At 40.5% G+C, this 20,566-nt stretch overlaps 1 protein-coding gene across 2 annotated transcripts in view; it reads right to left on the reverse strand.

Moving 5' to 3' along the window:
* The window catches only part of PKHD1 (PKHD1 ciliary IPT domain containing fibrocystin/polyductin), a 279,722-nt gene that overhangs the window by 130,729 nt on the left and 128,427 nt on the right, over window positions 1-20,566 (reverse strand). For both annotated transcript variants that reach the window (XM_027789196.2, XM_027789199.2), the window contains exons 43-48: window positions 19,004-19,137; window positions 13,935-14,047; window positions 11,862-11,961; window positions 10,410-10,544; window positions 7,034-7,169; window positions 5,083-5,329 (exon numbers count right to left, since the gene is read on the reverse strand). In XM_027789196.2, coding sequence (XP_027644997.2) covers window positions 5,083-5,329; window positions 7,034-7,169; window positions 10,410-10,544; window positions 11,862-11,961; window positions 13,935-14,047; window positions 19,004-19,137 — 865 coding nt within the window. The remainder of the gene's footprint in view (window positions 1-5,082; window positions 5,330-7,033; window positions 7,170-10,409; window positions 10,545-11,861; window positions 11,962-13,934; window positions 14,048-19,003; window positions 19,138-20,566) is intronic.

Genomic DNA, 20,566 nt, shown 5'->3' on the forward strand with positions numbered 1-20,566 from the left:
TGACGCAATTTCCCTGATGTTTTGCAGGCTGAGAAGGTTAATAACACGGCCATGGCCAAGCCTTGCTAGTTGCCCTCAGGGTCAGGGAATGAGCCTGAGGATGCTGGGATAGAGGTTGCCATGCTAGGGCTTTCCTCAACATCCATTACCTGCCTCAGTTTTTAAGATTTTTGGAGCTGGAGTCCATTCCTGAAACTCAGGGGAAGCAAAAAAAAACCCATCACTGCAAGCCTCTCACATTTTTGTGTTGAGGAACACAGAAATGCACTGCTCCAGACCAAGAGACGGCACAGGAGATGGGGCTGTTTTACTGCTATTGCCTGCAACCTTTTCCTTGTACAGTGTGACTTCATACTGAAATGAGGATACTCTTGTGCTATCACTTTGGCCTGATGATCAGCAAATGTGGATTCAGTGCTTAAGGCTTGGACTCAGAGGCTTTTAATCTCTTTTTCACCCCTCGTTTTGATAGCACCCCTGTTTTACCAACTACAGAGCTTAACACAAATGGTAAGTACAAGCAGTAGGTTGCAAATCTGACAGGTTCCATATTCCAGGGCCTGGCAGAGCACAACAGAAAAATTTCTTCCGGAGCGATCTTTAATTCTTTGCTCATCAGAAACTAAAGGCAGCCAAGCCACAGTACTTTTATCTTTTTACTGAGGTTAGGTGAATCCCAGAGACAACAGTTTTAGGAATATTTTCCTGTCACCCATCTATCTTTATTCTCTCTGCTCAACCTCTGCCAATTGCTCCTAGTCATGTTTTGTTGTATTAATCCTAAAATATTCCCTTTTTATTGTGAACACTCTTCAAATACATATGGACCAAATTCAGACTTTCTTCTTCTTTCCCCACCCCCTCATCCTCTCATCATGCTGTGGGTATTTTATTCATTGACTTTTATTCTTCAATCCTTTCATCTCCTTTCATTCCCCACCCTGCTCCTCTACCAGGTCCATTTTGGAGCACTGTCCACATGACCAACGCCTCCCTGACTCACTGCATTTTCTTGGCTGCATGCTGACAGTCTTTCAACTTAACATGACAGTGATTTGGCTGGTAGGAACTACTCAGGAGAGAGGATCTGGAAGCAGCACAGAGAGGATACTCACAACTGAGAGGGCTACTCTGTTAACTACATAGTCCTCCAGAGGACAGGCTAACGGCTGGCTTCTGCTACTCGGACTGCCAAGTATCTTTGATGTAAGTTGACTCCCAGCTCATGCAGATTAATAATAAAGAAGGGGAAAAATGGTACTTGCTTGAGAGAAAAGGTCGATTGAGAAGTCATTGGTATGACTAAACTAAAACTCTTAAGCAATTTACTGCAAAGACAATATCTAGGTCAGGGCTCAAACATTTCCAGAGTTAACAACAATGGTGTAGATTAAATCCTACTTGTACTTGCTCCTTAACCACCTTTTGATACAAGCAGCAACAAGGTGTATTGAATACATTATTTATTATGAATTATTAATGTTTACATTGTGGCAGTATCCAAAAGGACTCAAATCACACTACAGGCAATGTTATGAGAAGCTCTGTCCACCCACACAGCCTCGACCCAAAGACCTGGTGGTCCATATAATCAAGGTAAAAGCAGACTAGAAAGGGAATTGCTTTGCCTAAGACATTATAGTTAACTGGTCCAGAAAGACATCTAACACAGTTGTAGTTTGTCTTCTACCCAGCAAGCTTTTTGTTAAATTAGAATGAATCCCAGCTCTTAATTTATTGTGGAGTTTTGTTTTCATTATGAGAAAGAGTAATCACATGCAAAACCTGCAGGTAGCTGAAAGCCTTATAGTTTTCTCCTTTGAAGAAGGATGCTATTTTTTTTTTTTCCTATTTGGGAAGGTGGCTTTTTTCCTCTTTCTTCTGAAACATGATTTATAAAACAGAAATGAATTATTATCAGCCCTCTGACAGAGCACTTTAGGATTTCTGCCTGTATACTACTGACCTGAAACAGCCAAAAATGGATAATGGTTCAGACTTGTACTTCAAAAAGAAAGTGAAATGTTAAGCAGGGCACTGGGAAGGGAAGATAAGCATGGGAAGAAAAGCAGGAGGGATGTTTAGATCATTAAAAGCCTTTTCCACCCCTTTTTTTTATGCCAGGAATTCACAAGTGTCCTCCCTGGGTAATAGAACTGGTGATAGTACTTGGCTGAACAGATTTCTCCACTGGATCCCTTTAGGTACCAGCTGCTCAAAGGCAGGAACAAGTCCAGCTTGAACAAACAAGTGCAGCAACAGAAGTGAGCTGGAACATCCACTGGGAGCCGTAAAACCATCAAAGCTATTGGGAAAGACCTGGCTGCATCGCAGGGCTGGGTTATTACAAAGGTGGGATATAGGGCAGTGCCAGTAGAACTCACCAAAACCATTTGCTATCCTTCTGGAAATGAAAACCAATATTCAAAAGTATCATTCTGTTTCAAACTTCTAGTAGTCTAGTAGTCATAATTGACAGGGAGTCTGAAGAGATACCAGGAAGGAGGATATGTACCCTACATCATAAGATGTGTTTATATCTACACAGAAAACTGTGCCTCATCTACTCATAGATTCTGTAAGCACTCACACACAGACCTGTGGCTACACCTCCCCTGGTAAGCTGGCCATCCCCATTGCCTGTCTTCCAGCCTTGAGACTAGCTAGCATGGCCTGGTCACATCATACAAACTCCTTCAGCCTCCAAAACAGCATAGGGACATCTACATTGCCCTAATAGAAACAGTTCCTTGGGTCACGCTGATCTCTTGTGCTCATGAATTGCTTGGGCATGGGATAGCTGTCCTGGGCCAAAACATGCCAGGGACCATTATGAGCCTTCAACAGTACAAACAGCCAAAACTGGAAAGCATTCAAGACGAAGTCAAAAAAAGAGACAGACTGTGCTTACATGTACGTATTAATGTACAGAGTGCATATGCTCCCTGTGCTTGCAGAAGTCTTATTTCCCCAGAAGCCAGTGTAGAGGACAGGCAGAGGAAAATTCTGTCATTTAGTCTAGGACTGAGACACCCAAGTGCCTACTGGTGTTTAAATATGCGTTGAGTGACTAAGTGCCCATTACAGACACTACCATCATAGTAAGTCCAGTCAGTAGAAGCCCAAAGGGCAATTCAGCTGACCAACCCTAAGAGAAAAATTAGAGAAATAGAGGCATCTAGTCCTGCTTAAAATGTCCCAAGCTATCAAAACCTTTGGTGAGAGATGCCAGATCTGACAGTGTCTCCAGGAGATCCTTGCCCTTCTGCCACAGAATGACAAGCCAAGGGAGGTCTCAGAGGGCATTTTAAATGGCACTATATGTCTCTCCATGGGCAACCAAATGAAGGACCCAGGTTTCCATCACGTCTAGTGGGACACGTTGTCCATGTCTATGTGGGGACCACACATGTTCTTCAGGACAGTATGTTTATATGCCTTCAAGCCAATTTGAATTCACTCATACTAAGCTTCTGGATCACCTGCCAAATCTTAACAGTAATTTTTGATCGCTGAATAAGCTCGGAGAGCTACATCACAGATTTACTGTAGTCCCTTTCACTCATAAAGTGATTTGCTCTTTTGTGCTTTGGCTTCCTGTATTATGATTGAGACAACAAATAGGTTTTCATTCCCATCTGTGAACTTTGGTGTTATCATAAGTGCCTGTTGAAATCAAGTGAAAATTGGCATCTTAACTCTGGAAAAGCAATTACCTCGTTGCCAAAAATGTTCTGCCACTCTCAATAACAGAAGTTTATTCTTGAGTTTCATATCTCCCTTGTATCATTGTCTGATCCCGTCATGTTGATAGGAAACCATAAATGTATAGACTGAAACAAGTTGCTTAGATTGTGAGCCTGAGTCAGTATTAATAAGGTTTGATGATTTGAATTGACTGAATTCAACTTGCAGCAAGCAAAGAACAGCAAAATGAAAGATCAGAAAGTCCTGATGAGGTGAGTAAGAAAGGCATGGATGTTCTAACAGAGCAACAGAAACATACCTACTGGAGAGCTTTCTTTTAATTTAATACACCATGAACTTAGTATATCTTCTATATAATATAGGTATTCATTGCATGACAGCTGGGACAATGAAACCATCAAATGTCAAATTCAGTTTTAGTAGAAAACATAATACATGAATCTGATGAAAATATCATAACAGTGAAATCAGATGGCAAATATTTTCTGCTTAAGAGATGAAAACCTATCCCTATTCATGACCACTTATTCTTTGGGAGCATTTGAGGAAATCTCTCACAGTGAGCATAAAAGGAAACACTCTCAGAACTTCACTTAAAATCTAATTAAATTAAAAGTTTTTTTAAAATATTGTATCTTATCAACTGAAGTGTTTCTCTCACATTTTGTCGGTCACCACTCAGAAAATCTTGGCAAAGTTTGCAATTCACCCACTAGATGTCTGGGTGTCTGGGGACTGGTTATCAATCTCACTTTAAGCCTAAGTCCCCCCCTTGAGCTGGATTCTTATTTCTGCAAGGGTCACTTTATATCCCCCTGGTAATCTGAATAACAAAATGGCAAAACATCACAGCCTCCACTTAAAGGTCCACTTAACACTGCCAGAATTGCACAGGAATCAAGACTACAGATAGGATACCAAGGTAAGAAATGTAAGCAGCTTGCTGAGAACATCAGAAAAATATTGAACTTGGGCAGCCCATAACTAAATTCGTAAATAAATTAAACCACAGACTGCTCTTTGGCCTGAAGGCCAATGGCATACATAATTCTTATAGCTGTCCATGCAGTTCCCTCCCAAAACCATGGTGCCCCCATCCAAATTGCCAGTTGGGAATGGTCCTTCTGCTGCCTCTCAAACCCTGCCTGAGATCTGTCTGGGTGGGAACAAGTAGCCAGAACCAAACCAGTGCCAGAGACCATGTGAACAACAAACCCAGACTAATGTATGCCAGTGCGCAGGATTTTGACCTAGTTTAGGACCCAGCAGGGGGGCAAGAGTCCTGGGACTGTGTTGAGACCCAGCAGCCCTCTCAATATAGAACATACCAAGCAACACTCATACCAGATTTTCAGAAGTGGCATGGTTACTTACATGTGAAGAGACATACGGTGGATAACAAGGTCACTGCCACAAACACTGCCACCAGAATCTTGACTGAAGTTGGCACTGGCTGTACAAAATAGTGCAAGGATATCTGTAGAAGGGAGGAGGTGACTTCCTTTCTGCCCCGTGACAGAGCCATCGAGATCCTCAAGGATGGCAGAGTGAGGAAAGGGGAAGGACACTTGGAAAGGTGAGTTGATGAAGGTCAGACCTTCAGCTCTCACTGTGAATCCACCTGGGGGGAACAAGCGGCATTTCAGAAACAGAGACTGACCTTCTCAAGTAACAAGCCTGGAGACATCTCTGGAGAAAAAGAGACTAGCTTCATTCCACATTCACTCTGGAAAAATGTCTGCTGAGTCAATAAGAAGGGGAGATTCAGGAAAATAAATAAATAAATATAAATAAATAAAGAACGAAAGATGGCTGTAGGATTTGCCACTGCTTTCTTATGACCAGGTCCAACCTGTCCAGTGCCCTCAGATCCAAGTGCTTCTCCTGGCCCTACTAACATCTCCTCAGTGACTCCAAATGTTTCTTCACAAGTCCCAATGCCAAAATTTACAGTCTCCAAAACAGTGATTCTTATAGATATCTTCTGCCTTATTTATAAGACAAAATCTTTAGAGATAAGGACTGTTTACATGCCTGTAAATATACTTGTGTGCATGTACTGCACCTCGCACAATAAATTCTTGGTTGAAAAGTGTGTCTGAAGGATCTTCTCATTACTGTAACATGGGTAACTACAAAAATAAGGAATGGTCATGTGGGCTGCAGCACAGGGAGTTTTTGAACATATTAGTATTTCCAGAAATGACAGAAAATCATTGCCTCATGGACCATAACAAGTCAGCTTTGGCATGGGTGTTCATGCACCACTATCTGACTATCGTATTCTCAACTGTAGCCTCTCTAAAGTCAGATTTTAGTATTCCTCCTGTTCTTTGATCTCAACTCTTGAAGTCTTTTTTTCTGTTATGTTATTGTAGGACAGTATTCATTTATATATAAATATATTTAAGAGGTAATTGCAGTTGAAACATTCTTCAAAGAGCCTTTGGGTACCTCTTTAAAGCTCAAAAGGATGCTTAGTTTACACATTATCTCAGGCAAATTCATCTAAGGTTTAGGCTGGCCTGAGGTAGGAGTTTGGTGAAATTCTGTGAGGTTGTTATAGTTATTAAATAAATCATCCATCTTGAAACTTCCCAGAATGAAGAAGCAGAAACAAGTTAGTGTATAAAAAACAATTCCACTGAGAAAATGAAACCAGCACAAAAATAAGGCTACCTTTGTCTTCAAAATACATGTGATATGTGGCTTCAGCTAAGCGATGAAGCTATTTCCAAGGAAGATTGGAGAGAACCTGCAACCTCAACCTATGCAGAGCAGAGCAGCTAAACGAGCTGGTTCAGCCCACCCAAACGCCAGCAAAATGCACACACTAAAGAGGGTGAGTATGTTGAGGACTGATTGTTATGTAAATCTTTACAATCCCAGCTCAGGGATATTCTCAGCTCTCATCTGAGCTGCACACCTAGCACAACATTTATCTTGCATCTGCATATTGTCACCTTATGCCCAACCTCCCTGCAAACAGGGAGCCATTATCCATCTGTTCCAGTTGGGGAAGTGAAACAGAGAGAGTGACACTGTTGAAAACTATTAATACAGTGAAACCTAAGGACAGCAGGTATGCAAATACCTCAAAACCTAGCTTTTGGTAATTCACCTATAGCAAACATAGTGACAAGATCACAGAATTAAAACTGGGCCAGTATTCTTTGTCATTATACGGTGCTTTTTTGTGGCGTTCAGCTGAAATATCTATCAATGGTTGTCTGTGGAAACTGTGAACTTCTAAACATCTAAATCTGAAATGGAAGGAAGCCAGGGACTGAGGAAAGCCTGTGAAATAAGTGTAAATCAGACTCACCCTGCCCTTGGTAACAGCCAGAACAAGTCCTGATCGCTGTGCAAGTGTTCACATCAAAGTTCCTGAAGGTTGTGTTGGAGACAAATACCTGGTATCTTTTGGGAGTTTTTAGTCCTGCTGACATACATGTCCTATCCTGCAATGAAGAAACGCAGAGCACTGGGAAACGTATCACCACGCGAATCTCCAAGTCTAATGAGTCCAGGATACAGCAGCTGGCACACAAGGATGTGACTGCACTCAAGTCAGTGGTTGTGGGGCAATGTATGCTGATTGAAGGACAGATCTAAGCTATGGCTTTGCAAATTCTGACAAGTAACATCTGCTTAATTCACCATTTGCAGTATGTGATTGTATTACATTCAGGGCAGTGATTGCCTTGTTTGTTTTGTCCGGGCGGTTGCACAGTAGTTAAGGCTGGACATTTGAAGGGAAAGAAAACTGCACATTCCCTGGGAATAAAGAATTCACCTGGAAGGCAGAGTAAGCATATTTTTTTACAGCCCCTTTTACTTTACCTTGTCTTGTCCAGTAGGCAGGAAATTTTCTTGTTCTACAAAGCTAATAATTCTAATTTCTGTCCTAAGGAAAACCTGACTGCTATGATTTAAAGCCCTTTTATGTGATTGGGGATGGGGTGGGGAAGCATTTAAGCTAGGCTCTCCTTAAAGTTCTAGTTGACTTCAGGGTCCATCGGAGTAACAACAAGTGGAAAGGAAGAGCAAAACCCACAAGTGATAGGAAACAGAACAGAAAAACTAGATTTTGTGGTGACTGTCAGCTGGGATACAGGGGAAGTGTGCATCTCTCTGCCAGTTTGTCTTGGAGACAAGCTGGGAAGGATGTACTTAGAGCTAGTGAGTAGCCTGGAAGAGGAAGGGCCAGCAGGACTGTGTGATACTGTTTCTGAGGCCAATAAACACTTTTGTAGAACAACTCTCAAAAGCCTTGGTAGAGAATTAGTTGAGAAATCCACCCTCTGTGAAAGCATTCTCTTTAATCAGAAACGTAGAATGAAATGGACTTTTATAAATAGATCATTAATTCAGAGAGATGTTGTTATCTTCAGTCTCATTAAGAGACAGTAGTTCCATCACCTTTTTTTACTTTGAGGTCAAAACATCTGGGGTCACAGTCCTGGTCCTTGGGCCATCTTATTCCAAGTCACTGCTAAGCTGAAATCCCTGGCTTCTGGTAACAAATCAGTCAGAAAGACTCTGTTGGTTTTTTGCTTACACTTGCCTGGTTTTCCATTCCACCCTCCTTTTTCTCTCTCCTTTTTTTTTTTTTTTTTTTTTTTTTAGTAGCTAATTTATTTTATGTAAATAAATGGCAAATAGAAGAAAGAGGTGAGATGACAGTTCCTCCCTATTGTGTGTCACCTGTCTCAGACATCCTGCTTTTTCAGGAAGAAATGCTTCTCCTCAAATGGCTCCACAAGGACTATGAGCTGCTTTATGGAAGCATGGAAGAGGCTTGCTGAATGTCAAGGAAGCTAACAAAAGTCTTCCTCTTGGCTTTTACAGGCCCTGGACTTACCCCTGCAACTAACATTTTAATTGATCAAAGCCCCAGTTTTTAAATGCCCTGATATGTCCAGAAAACAATCTTGTTTTAAAGCACTTCTTTCAAAAACTGGAAGGGCTAGCAGAGAGGAATATCCAAGGTTCCCATTAAATTAATGTCATAAAGTTTTAATTGATATTAAAGAGACATCATTATTAAAGGGAGAATTACATAAATTAAGATGTAAATTATGACAAGGAGGCTCTTATCATGAGATAATCAAAGATAATCACCCCCCTGGGGTACTGCAAGAAACAAGGCACAGCTGAGCGCCTCTAAATCTCTTAACAAGTACAACATTGGAGTCTTTCCATAGATCCAGCAAAGCAAAAACAAAGACATCCACCCTTTGGTGTCTGAGGGAAATTCATTGTGTCGCTGGGAGGCTGCAAGGTTGGACTGGTGAAGCTAGGATTTTATCTGAGCTGCGTATTTTCAACAGACCTGCTACTGAGGCTTCTTTCTGCAACCTTCTAAAGAAAACTCATTTAAAACTCTTTTTCTGCCAGTCAGAGAGAAAATTAATTTCCTAAACAACAATAGAAAACTGAGCAGGGCAAAAAAGACCTCAAAATCATGAACAAGCAGCCGTGGCAAGTTATAACTAAAATTCCTTTGTTATCCATGTTATTAATCTGTTAACAACCTCATAGCACCCAAAGGACTTTGTCCAGCTGCCTGAAGAAATAATGGAAGATGATCATATTTACTGCATAAATAAAAATGTTACACTTTGATGGCAGTAAAAAAGTAGTGCGCTGTGTTCCAGGTGGACCAACGGTGCAATGACAGAGCATAGGACACCAAGGTGTTAAGTAGGTGAGAAATCAAATCTGTTGATCTCCATCATTATTATCAAATCACTAAACTAAACCCAGTTGTGTATGGTTAAATGGTGTTGGTTGATTACATCAAAAGGTTTATAGGAGTTTATGTTAGAAAAGCTCGTTTAAACAAAAAATATTACTCTCAAAAATTTGGGTTCTGTGAAATTCCAAGTTTTTTCTGAGACAATGTCAGTCTTGGAAAACAGCATGAGTAGGGAAAAAATTAACACCTGTCTTACTAAAATCCTTCAGCTCTTAAGCTGAACAGAAGTATGATTTTGGTTTTACTTTTGAATCTTGTTTTATAAAGAATATACATTAATATGCATTTTAATATAAAATCTTTTAATAATTCCAAATTCAAATAGAAAAATAAGCGTCCTTGTTTCAAATTTAAAAAAACAAAACAAAACAAAACAAAACAGAAAACAAACAACAACTTCAAAATTTCCATACTGAAATAAAAACAAGTTTGGAAATAGTGCTGAATTTTCCTGCAGAATGCAATCTCTGGTTCATCAACAGCTGATGTTTATTCAGCTCTACCATCAGCTGGTATGAATGGAACACCTAAAAAATGATGCAGGATCCAGCTGATCAAATGCTATTTCTCTTCTGCTGCTGCCAGCAGAAGCAAAAAAATTCTTAGTTCCAGCAGGCTGGGAGAGTGTTACTGATGCTCCAAGTTTCTGTGCTTCATCTCCAAATCAATGTCCCTCGCAGCAGCTGCTGCTGCTGTTGAAGGCATCATCTTTCCAAGGAGTGGAAGATAGCTAGAGCACAAACAGATCAGTGCCCAAACCGTATCCTGAAGCTATGCCTAAGTATTTATCTTTGCATACAATCTATTTAAAATCCAAGCTTTACCGAAGCTGCCATGGATCAGGGCTGTTATTCAAGTTGCTTTCTTATTTCTCAAAATCCCTGTTTGAAGGATTGTTGTGCAGCTCAAGAGGCACTGAAATAATTCCTGCAGTGCTTACCTTTTGCCCAACACGTCCAATTAAAACACTGTCAGCTACGGAAGTGTTTCCCAGGCTTTCTACAATGTCAATGCCAAAGTCTTTGCAAGTGTAAATCCAGAAATGTTGGAGTTTAAGGTTGCTGCTACTAAAAATCTATATAAAAGCACAATAAAGGAATAAAAATTAAAAATAATTATGATTTATAGCTCTGCTTGACTTGTAATAGACAGGGGAAGTGCAACACCACATAAAATTGTTGAATGTGTATTTAGTATTTGAGCATCTCCCCTTAATTTCTCATTTTTGCTTTTAATTAATAATACAAAAATCTTTACATTCCACCAACTTATTTTCATGTTAAAAGAAAAAAAGAAAGGTATGAAAGAAAATCAGAACTGAGAATCAGTAACTGAAAGGGTAAAAGTGCTCTAAATATTTGGGGGTCTATTACTGGGAAGAATAGCAGGATAAAGAAGTTAATGTTTGTAGAAGAAAGATGTTTTGAAAATAATCATAGGTATCGCTTACAGTCACCTACAGCAAGAAGACTGTTCCTAGGTGGAGTTCATGGAAAGAAGCAGAATAAACTTAGTTGTTCATGTATGCTCTAAGTCAGTAACATACAAAGAAATTACAAGTTTAGGCAGAGAAAACAACAAACAAAAAAAAAACACCTGTAAAACATCCTTTTGCTTGTTTGTTGGGGTTTTTTTTTCATGCAAATAATTTTTTCCAGAAATATAATGTACCAGTCTGAAAAAAGCATGGAAAAATTGGACACCTTCAAAGAAAGAGCCATAGGATGTGTTAGACTAGACAACATGTCTTGAGAATCACGTACAATCTGTTCAGGTCATCAGATGGGGTGTTAAGCGGGTCACAGCCTCTAAGCACTGGTATGGGAAGAAAATATTAGATAAAAAAGGGTGATGTGGGGTTTTTAATTTTAACAATTTTTAAAATTTTTAACAATGGTGAAAAAAATCCCATGGAATCCATTAGCCCTGTGAAGGTAACAGATCCTCTACCAGCTGCAATCCCTACAAATAGCTCAGATCCACTGGGAGGAATTTTTTGGCTGTATGATCTGGTGGAAGGTGTCCCTGCCCATGGCAGAGGGGTTGAAACAAGACGATCTTTAGGGTCCCTTCCAACCCAAACCATTCTATGATTTTGTGATCATAGTGACAGACAGATGCTGGGTGATTACAAAGGACACCAGCTCTCGATGAAAGTAGCATTGATTCTGCACTGAGGCAGTTAGAACTCACACACACACAAAAAAAAAAAAAAAGTGTTTCTGGCTTTATCACCAAAATAGGAGCCTCCAGCTAAGGGACATGGATGTACAGGTACAAGAGCTTTACTGTAACCGTGACCTATCTGCAGCCTTAAAAGATGAAGTCTGTGTAGAGGTGATATACTTGTAAAGGTCCTGAGCATCACAGAGGACAGTCAGGAGAGACATACCTGAACTCCACCTCGGCTGCTCCAAGCTGTGAAGCTGCTGAGCTGCACAGGTCTGTGTGGGCTGTCTGGCAAATATTCTGGGTACACCAGCAACCCATACCTGTTTAGGAAATAAAGCAAAGGAGGCTGTTTCTTTACAGTGCATATATTCACAAGCAGATTTTCCTGCTCATCATTTTGATATCTAAAACCTTAAATCTGTAACAGTTCTCTGCATGACACTTCTATCATTTAGTCCTAAATCAAAAACTGGTGGATGGTAATAATTATTTTAGGCATCTAATCGTGCCAGAGAGCATACTTAAAATTTCTTTTCAAATAATTTCAGAATTAGCCACATTAGGGCTAACAACCAGTGTGCAGTACCACTGACAGGTCTTACTGCAAAACATCCCCCCCATGCTCATGAGCTTCCCACCAGCATCACCTTCTGATAAGCCTGATACAAATCTGGACAGATAAGGCTTTTCTCTGTCTTGGATTCAGCCAACTTGGAGTACATTCCAAATGTACATGTTCCTGACTTGCAGCCCTTGGTTTGACCCTCTCAGAGATTTTAAATCCAGATTAATATGCAGATTTCCTCAAAATTCAGGTGGTTCCATCCACTGACTTTTAGTACAATGTCAATTTTTACTGTCCTTTCTGTTTTAGGAAGGCACAGGCAAAAGCTCTGGTGAATAGCTGTTCCTGAATGCTACAGGAACAACTGCTACATGTAATATCTGATGTACACACAGCATCTTTTATCCCATTAGACTGCAAAGTGATTAGGCCCTTCAATCTACTTAATCAAAGGACAAAAAAGCCAACTGAACCCTGGGCTGCATCAGCAGCAGCATGTCCAGCAGGTCGACGGAGAGGGCTCTGCCCCTCTTCTCTGCTCTGGTGAGAACCCCCTTCAGTGCTGTGTCCATCTCTGGGGCCCCCAACATGAGAAGAACACAGACCTGTTTGAGTGAGTCCGGAGGAGAGAAATAAAGATGATGAGAGGGCTGGAGAACCTCTGCTATGGGGACAGGCTGAGAGAGTTGGGGTGGCTCAGCCTGGAGAAGAGAAGGCTCCGGGGAGACCTTATAGCACCTTCCAGTACCAAAAGGGGCTGACAAGAAAGCTGGGGAGGGGCTTTTGACAGGGGCATGTAGTGACAGGACAAGGGGGGATTGCTTTAAACTGAAAGAAGTTAGATTTAGATGAGATATTAGGAATAAATTCTTTACTGTGAGGGCAGAAGGCTCAGAGCAGCTGTGAATGCTCCATCCCTGGCAGTGCTCAAGGCCAGGCTGGCCAGGGCTTGGAGCAACCTGGTCAGTGGAAGGTGTCCCTGCCCATGGCATAAATGGGAATATATAGTTGGAACTATATGATCTTTAAGGTCCCTTCCAACCCAAACCATTCTATGATTCTATGAAATTCTAACAGTTGAGTGTTCATGCTGCTCTGAAATTAAGCATCTGGAGGTAAGAAATGCTGCTCCAGGTTGCATAAGCTGGTGTCAAGTCTCTAATGATGGCCTGCTGGAGATGTTAAAGGAGTCGTCCAAGAAACAAACCATGTATCTGTTCTGTATGCCACCTTTTCTGCTCTAAATGCCTGCTATACTTAAAAATGAGCTTTCAACACAAGAGCACATGCTTCAGTGCTTTGCTGTTAAATGGCTGATGAGGAAGTATGTTAAATGTGGCACCTTAAACTACATCAGGATCATTTAAATGAGGGACTACAGTGGAGGAGCTTGTTAACAGCACAGAGAAATGCTGCAAGTTAACAAATTGGGGTTGTGAATGAGGAAGGACCATACTGAAACTATTAAGGAAACCATTCGCCATCAGGCCCTCAAATACAGTCCCAGACACGTCACTGTCAAACACTGATCCTGCTTTACTGCAGAGAACTCTGCTTACAAGAAAGGAACCCCTAAAAGCATGCAAAACTGGGGGTGGGGGGGGGTGGGGTGGATGTGTGAAGACATCCTGAAAGGAGGGGTAAAGCCTTTTCTGCTCACCACTGCTATTATAGTTAGCACTACCATGCACTGAATTAAGTTATCTTTAACCAAAAATCTCCAACTACCTTGTGCAGGAATGAGCTTCGTTGTCACTGAAGGACAGGAGAGGCATTTTGGATGGTCCCTCAGGGGAGAGATGAAAGAAATAACCATATCCAGCAGCACACACTGTGTTACCCTGCGGAGAAGTACATGTGGCTGTGAAAAAAAGATTACCACAGATCTCTGGAAATTAAAATAAAACTAAGAAAAACCCAAATTAAAATCCCAACTGAAATCCATTCAGATTCTGGTAAGTCTGGCTGGTAGAAGCTGGTACCTTGTTTCTGTGTCCTCAGTCTTGTCCCGTTTTCACTCTGTCCTTGGGCCAGTCTTAAAACAACTACTGTTCTCAAACCAGGCAACAAGCGTTGGCCAAGCAATAGACACAAATGACAGAAAAATAGTATTGCCATAATTCTTCAAGAAGTAGGTAAGACAAAAAGTGTGTGGAAAACTTCTCACACCTTTAAAATCCTTTCTAAGTAAGAAGGCAATGTCATGAAAGAAAGGTAAATCACAAACTACTTAGTTTATTCATTATCTGTACTGATTTAACAGTTTATTGATTATCTGTATCTTTCTCATACCTCCCAAAGCAAATACAGGAAAAGGAAACATTGGCACTGAAAAGGTGAGATGCCTAAAATTCAAGCAAAAGCAGAGAACTACATCTTTAGCATGTGTCAGTGGCCAAAAAATTAAATTTACTCAGACCTGTGGTAAGTTACTTGTTTGGGATTATTTTTACCAAGGTTAAGTGAATAATTTAAATGTAAGTTATTGTCACTTAATATCTCTTAATGAAGAGATGAACAAGAGGTATATTCTTTGTACTATTGCAAGAGGTGAAAAATAAGCAAACATAAGGTCTGCCCGGCCTTAAAATTAGGAGTCTGGTACTTACCAAATCAGTAGCAAGTGGGTTATGTGTGTTTGTATCCAGTGAATCAGGAGCTTTTATACTCTAGGGAAAAAATCTGCTCTTACCTGCTTCATCTGGCCAGCAGCCAAAGCTGGCTGGTGTTGGGTGGTGCCCGTACAGCAATGTTACCCTGTGCACATCTGGGCATGGTCCCTCTCACCTACCTAGATGCCTAAAACTTTGATGTTGAAGTCCAGGCTGGTAAACCATGGCTCCCTTTCCAGGAAAAAATAAAGTATAGGCATGTCCAGAGGGCAATTCTTCTGGTCTATCCTTGGATAAGATTAATTGCGCTCTGGAGATACCTAGTTCTCTAAAGGGAGTCTGAGATGAGCTTTCTTGCAGCTATAAGAAGAGCTTGTTCTCTAAAGTCCGGCCTGACACCCACTGTTACATTCATAGGTCACCGGACAAAGTTGAAGTACTAATGACTTTTTGGTCCCTGATGGTCCAAATTCAAAGCTGAGCCTGGTGACCTAGAGGTGAAAGCCTCCATATACCAATTACTTTCTTCCGACCCATCCAAGTGTGTTCCCTGCAGTCATGATCTCTGACATCTGTCAAGCAGCAAAGCATCAATACCCAAAGCATTGCTTTCTCTATCCCCTGGCAAAACTGCTGCTTTTTCCGAAAATGCAGCCACAGACCCTTTCCCTTTAATAAAATACTTCTGCAGTCGAGTCACATTATTTTCAAGATCTTTTACTTGCGACTCCAATCGTCCGTTCTACAGATGATTCACAAGGAAAAAAACCTGCATATTTATTCAGCCAGCTAGTGGCTGGAGGGCAGGGGTTTTAGGCAAGCAGGGAATTTTGTGTGGAAATCAATTCTTTGTGGAAGTCAGTATATTACGAATGTCCGTGCAACCAAAATTCCAGAGAGAAATTACTTCCCTGAGCATGCCAAATACCTGGAGGTGTGCATTGCAAGTCAGTAAAATAAGTTGGCTGACGTTTTAAGTGTCTCTTAACTGTACAACACTGCTAATGTAAATATTTCATGAATTTCTTCTAGATAGCCAGGACTCAAACTGTTGACCTTAAAGATGACATTAAAGCCCTGGAGAGTGTGCCCAGCACCACCCCCCAGTTTCCGAACCTGGCAGGATGCAAGTAGTACCCCCAGTGGGCTCACTTCAGTGGGCACTCACCTTGCAAGTTTTAGAAAAGATCTCCGTAGGGATGAAATGTTGAGAAACAATCAATGCCGAACAGCTGTAGCCTCACCTCTTTGGTACTGGGGAGAATGGCTGCGTTAGGTAATATTGGGAAACAAATCCATTTATCAACAGTGTGACCATCGGTCACTCCTCTAACATGGAAACATGGGCTGATCTCCACCCCATTCATTCATTTCAGCTGTTTCCCAGTCCTTCACGCCATGGCAAGAAAGGAAAGGGAGGATGCTCGTTGGATTTTGTAAACCCCATCTGTACATTGTTATGCATGAGCACTGCATGCTGGCTCTGGGATTTAAGGGGTGAATGCTTATGAATAAGAAGTTACTACAAAAGGTCCAAGACCCACTGGGCCAAAGATAGCCAAGAGAAAAAGATAAAAAATTACCCTTTTTTTTTTCCCTGTACCAAAAAATAAAACCAGGGACACAGGATATGTGTTTCAGTGACAAAAAAGCCAGTATCAGAGGGGGATCTGCAGTTCCTCATGCTGATACTATTTAAAAGGCAAGAAACCAGCCGGCTAATGAAGTTGTCTTATGACACTAAAAAGTGATAACCAAGGCTTCCATACTTTATTTAAAAAAAAAAAAAAAAAAAAGATGCTAACCTTGTAATAATTATTTTGCACGAGTATAAAATTTTGTCTAATGGCTGATTCCCAAATGCACTTAAGAGCTTAAGTCAAAGGGAAAACAGTGGGAATTTGGTCTCCAAATGCCTTTGTAGGCTCAGGTTTGAGTGACTGCTGTGTCCCAATTTCAATACTGTTTAGGAGACCACTGATTTTCAAGGATATTTAAGCTCTTCAGTCAAATTTAGGCTCCTAAACTACTAAATTGAGTAGTTATGAAAATATTATTGCAGGACTCGCTGTGGAAAGCTTAACTCATCATGCACAGAAGATGTAACAGGATGGACCTAAAGCTCTCTATCTTAGCTCTAATCCTTGCCCAAAAGGTTGCAGCCTGCAAGTTTAAAACCAGTAATCGAAAGATGGCAATCTGAAAACAGAAAAAAAAAACCCAAGCAAAAAAAAACCACCCACACACACAAAGCACCCCACACACAAAAACTAACAACCACTTAACATTAAAATCTGGAAGGGGAAATGTCTATTCCTTGGCATGGCCTGGAAATCAGGCATTGGGAAGATGCGTCTTTCCCATTCCGTTCTTCAAACCTCCCTATTAGATTAAGATTACAAATACCTAAAAAGCAGTATCCAATTCTTGAGCCATTTGACCAGATGAAAAGTGCTCAAACTCTATAACATCATGATGCTGGTGCCAGACCAGCATCCCTTGCATTTAGTTATTAATACTGTGCTAAGGAAAAGTCCACAAGACACAGGTGTTTTGCTTGGAGGAAGGGTGACTTTTTCTCTTAATATCCATGTCCTTTCACGTCTTCTGCTGAGCACTGCCTGGTACTGTAGAACAATAAGTGCAGCTAATAATTTTAAGCTAGGCAACTTCTTCATATTTTCCTTTTCCTGCCCCAACGCCTGAAATAGCCCACCCAGAGAGACGGCTGACAATGAGGTTCGTCAGCAACCCTTCAAGGGCCATCTACTATTCTGCCTTGAGTAGCACACCTCTGGAGAGCAGGCTTAACCCTGACATTCCGATACACAGTCACAAACACGGCTTTGGGCGTATCTATGAAGACACATGAACTAGGAGAGCTAAACAAATGGGCTGCAAACCCACCACAGTCAGTTCACACGTACCCGTAGAGGTAATTGCAGCAAACCTTTGCAAAAGCTGAGCCACTGGCGATCGACTAGACAGCTCCAGGGTAAGTCAGTGCATGGTAGTACAAAACTCTGTGTTTAGTGGAGCTGAAATTCATGTGATTTTGCCTCGTTGTTGTATTTTTTAACCATATTTGATGGTCTTAAAAATGATAAATATGCCCTTGAGGGAATTGCAGAAAAGTCCTCTCCTTCCTAAATGTTACTGTTTTCATACTAACATAGAAAATGTGTTGGTCTCTTTCACCTTCAAATGTAGGTGCAATTCTTTCCTCCTGGAACAGAAGCCCAGGGGCCAATTAGGTTTTCACATATAGTTAATAATTGCTTTGGTTTCTGTGGTTAGCAACAGAACAGGTTGGGATTTCAGATATATATATATGAAAAATGTGCATTTGTCACAACAGAAACTGCAGTAAGAAATGTCAGTTTCAATGAAATTCCAGACTTAAAGTAGTTGGGAAGGAAAAATGGTTTGAAATCACTGAAATATTCCCCCCCAAAAAACACTTAAAATTGACTCATTCTGAAATGTGACTTGAAGAAGACAAAAAAAGCATGAACTAAAAGAAAGCATCAGAGAATTAGGGAACAAAAAGCTTTTTACAGTGCTCAGCTTTTTGATAGAAGGGTTGTTAGTCTGTTAGCTTTTTAAGAGTTCAATGTTTTATCACTATTTAGAATAAAGAAGCTTTGCTTCTTTTAAAATCAATGTCATTTTCATAGGGCAGGGAACACATTCTCCTCATCAGAGTGGAATGCAAATTTTGGACTCTAAGTTGCCATTTTAAAACCCAACACAGGTGCATCTGATATTGCTGAATTTTAGTGTGCTTGCCACCAGTCCATTAAAATTGAGATTTAATTTTTTTTTATGAAGACAGAAGTAGGGAAAAATTCTAGAGAAGTTAAGCTTGGACTTTATTCCAGTTTTTATGAATCCATGAATATTAGAAAATAAAACAACTTTTTGAAATACCCCAGAATGAAGGACACCATTGCAATATTTCATTCCATTTGAGTGCAGTAAAATTTTCTGTAATAAATTTGCCCATGAATATAATTTATTTTGTAATATGCACTTGTTTTAATATCGCATCACAAGCACAGTTTCTGACAGCTCAGCTAAAAAGCAAATGTTCTGTATATGATCTCCCCGATTAATGAAGCTCTGTATCTTTCTGATATCTTTGATTAGAAAGGAAATGTTACGCTTTATACTTGAGCTTCTTACCTTGATATGGTTGGCAGGAGCCCTGATGTAGATCCCTGCTGGTGACAGTGTCTCAGTGTTGGATAAACTGTCTGTTCCCGAAAGGCCAATCACTATGTTGTTACTGACTCTGTTCCCCTCTTCTGGTCCTTCTCCTTAAAAAAAAAAAAAAAAAAAAAAAAAACCACAAATAAAAAGATAAAAAGAAAAATAATTTATATATATCTGGAAACCATCTATTATGCAAGTCACAGAACTTGCTGGGTTTTGCCCTGACTGCTTTGCTGGCACGGCCCACCTGGGAATTAGCTTTCCCTTCTAGCTGTCCTGGGTAAATCACTGTCTGAAAAGCACTTAGAAAACCGTTTTTAACATACAGTAGAAGATGGCTGTGAGATGGTCAAAGACTGCCATGACTGCTCAACACAGCAACATCAGGAGGCCACAAGCAAAATCTGATCAACACTGTAAATACGATAAAAAAAAAGGTTTTGCCACAAAGAGCTTACACTCTAATGAGATAAAAACAATCAGGGGAAGGAATGCTACAACATATATTCTACAAAGATGCAACAGAGACCACGATTCTGCAATTCAATATGCACAAGGCCCTGTACCAGGTGTTACATATGAATATAACACCAGCCATACTGTGTCACAGGTTTATAGAGAAAATGATTAAAAGGTATATTATAAAGAACATTTACAGTTGGAAAAAGTGAGATTCAGAGTGGGGAGGTGGCTCACCTATGCATATATAGCCATGCTTCTGGCAGTGCTAGAATTCAAAGTCCTGTCTCCTGTGTCTCCATTCACTGCCCTACTAACATGCAAGAAAAAATTTCTAAACAGACTTAAAAATACCTGCACAAACTCTGCACAGAAGTGGGGGATTTGGCCCCCTAAGCAATCAAGTATGAGGAGAAAAAGGAAAAATCAATCAACCAATTGATCACACAACTCGGAGTCATGGGGTGCCCCAGAACTAGTAACAGTATTGAAGTAGGAAGGAAAAAAAAAGGGAAAAAAAAGGAAAAAAAAAAAAAAAAAGGAGAAAGAAATCTCTTTTAAAATGATACCACAAAGAAATGTGCCACCCAACAGCAAAAAGTGGACAGTCCCATATAAGTCAAGTCCGAACAAGGACACATCAGCATATGTTCACCTTCTCTGGTGTTTTGGATGCAGAATACAAAGTGGAATATCTCTGTTTGGCCCACATCAGGAGCAAATTAAATCTATTTAGTTTTGTTTATCTAACAGTAATTATTATCTCCAATTATACCTGCTCGAGTTCTACTCCAAATACAGATCCCTCCCCCAAACATTACTACCCCACATACAAGCCACTTCACAGGAAAACTTAAGTCCTTTGGTTTTGGGGATGTCAGTAGCTATACTTAGCCTCCCTCTAAGTCTTTTGAGCCTTTCCGCATTTTTGGAACAAGATCTGCTTAGGAAATATTTCCTTTCAGGCTGCATTTACTACAAATTATGCCAGTACCAGAGCATGAACAGGATCCTAAAGCAGTCCTTTTGACAGCCATATAGGTTTTTGAGGTAGTGTAAAAGATCTTGACTTCC

This window comes from Falco peregrinus, chromosome 7, assembly GCF_023634155.1.
Source record: "Falco peregrinus isolate bFalPer1 chromosome 7, bFalPer1.pri, whole genome shotgun sequence".
In the NCBI taxonomy this organism is placed as follows: domain Eukaryota; kingdom Metazoa; phylum Chordata; class Aves; order Falconiformes; family Falconidae; genus Falco; species Falco peregrinus.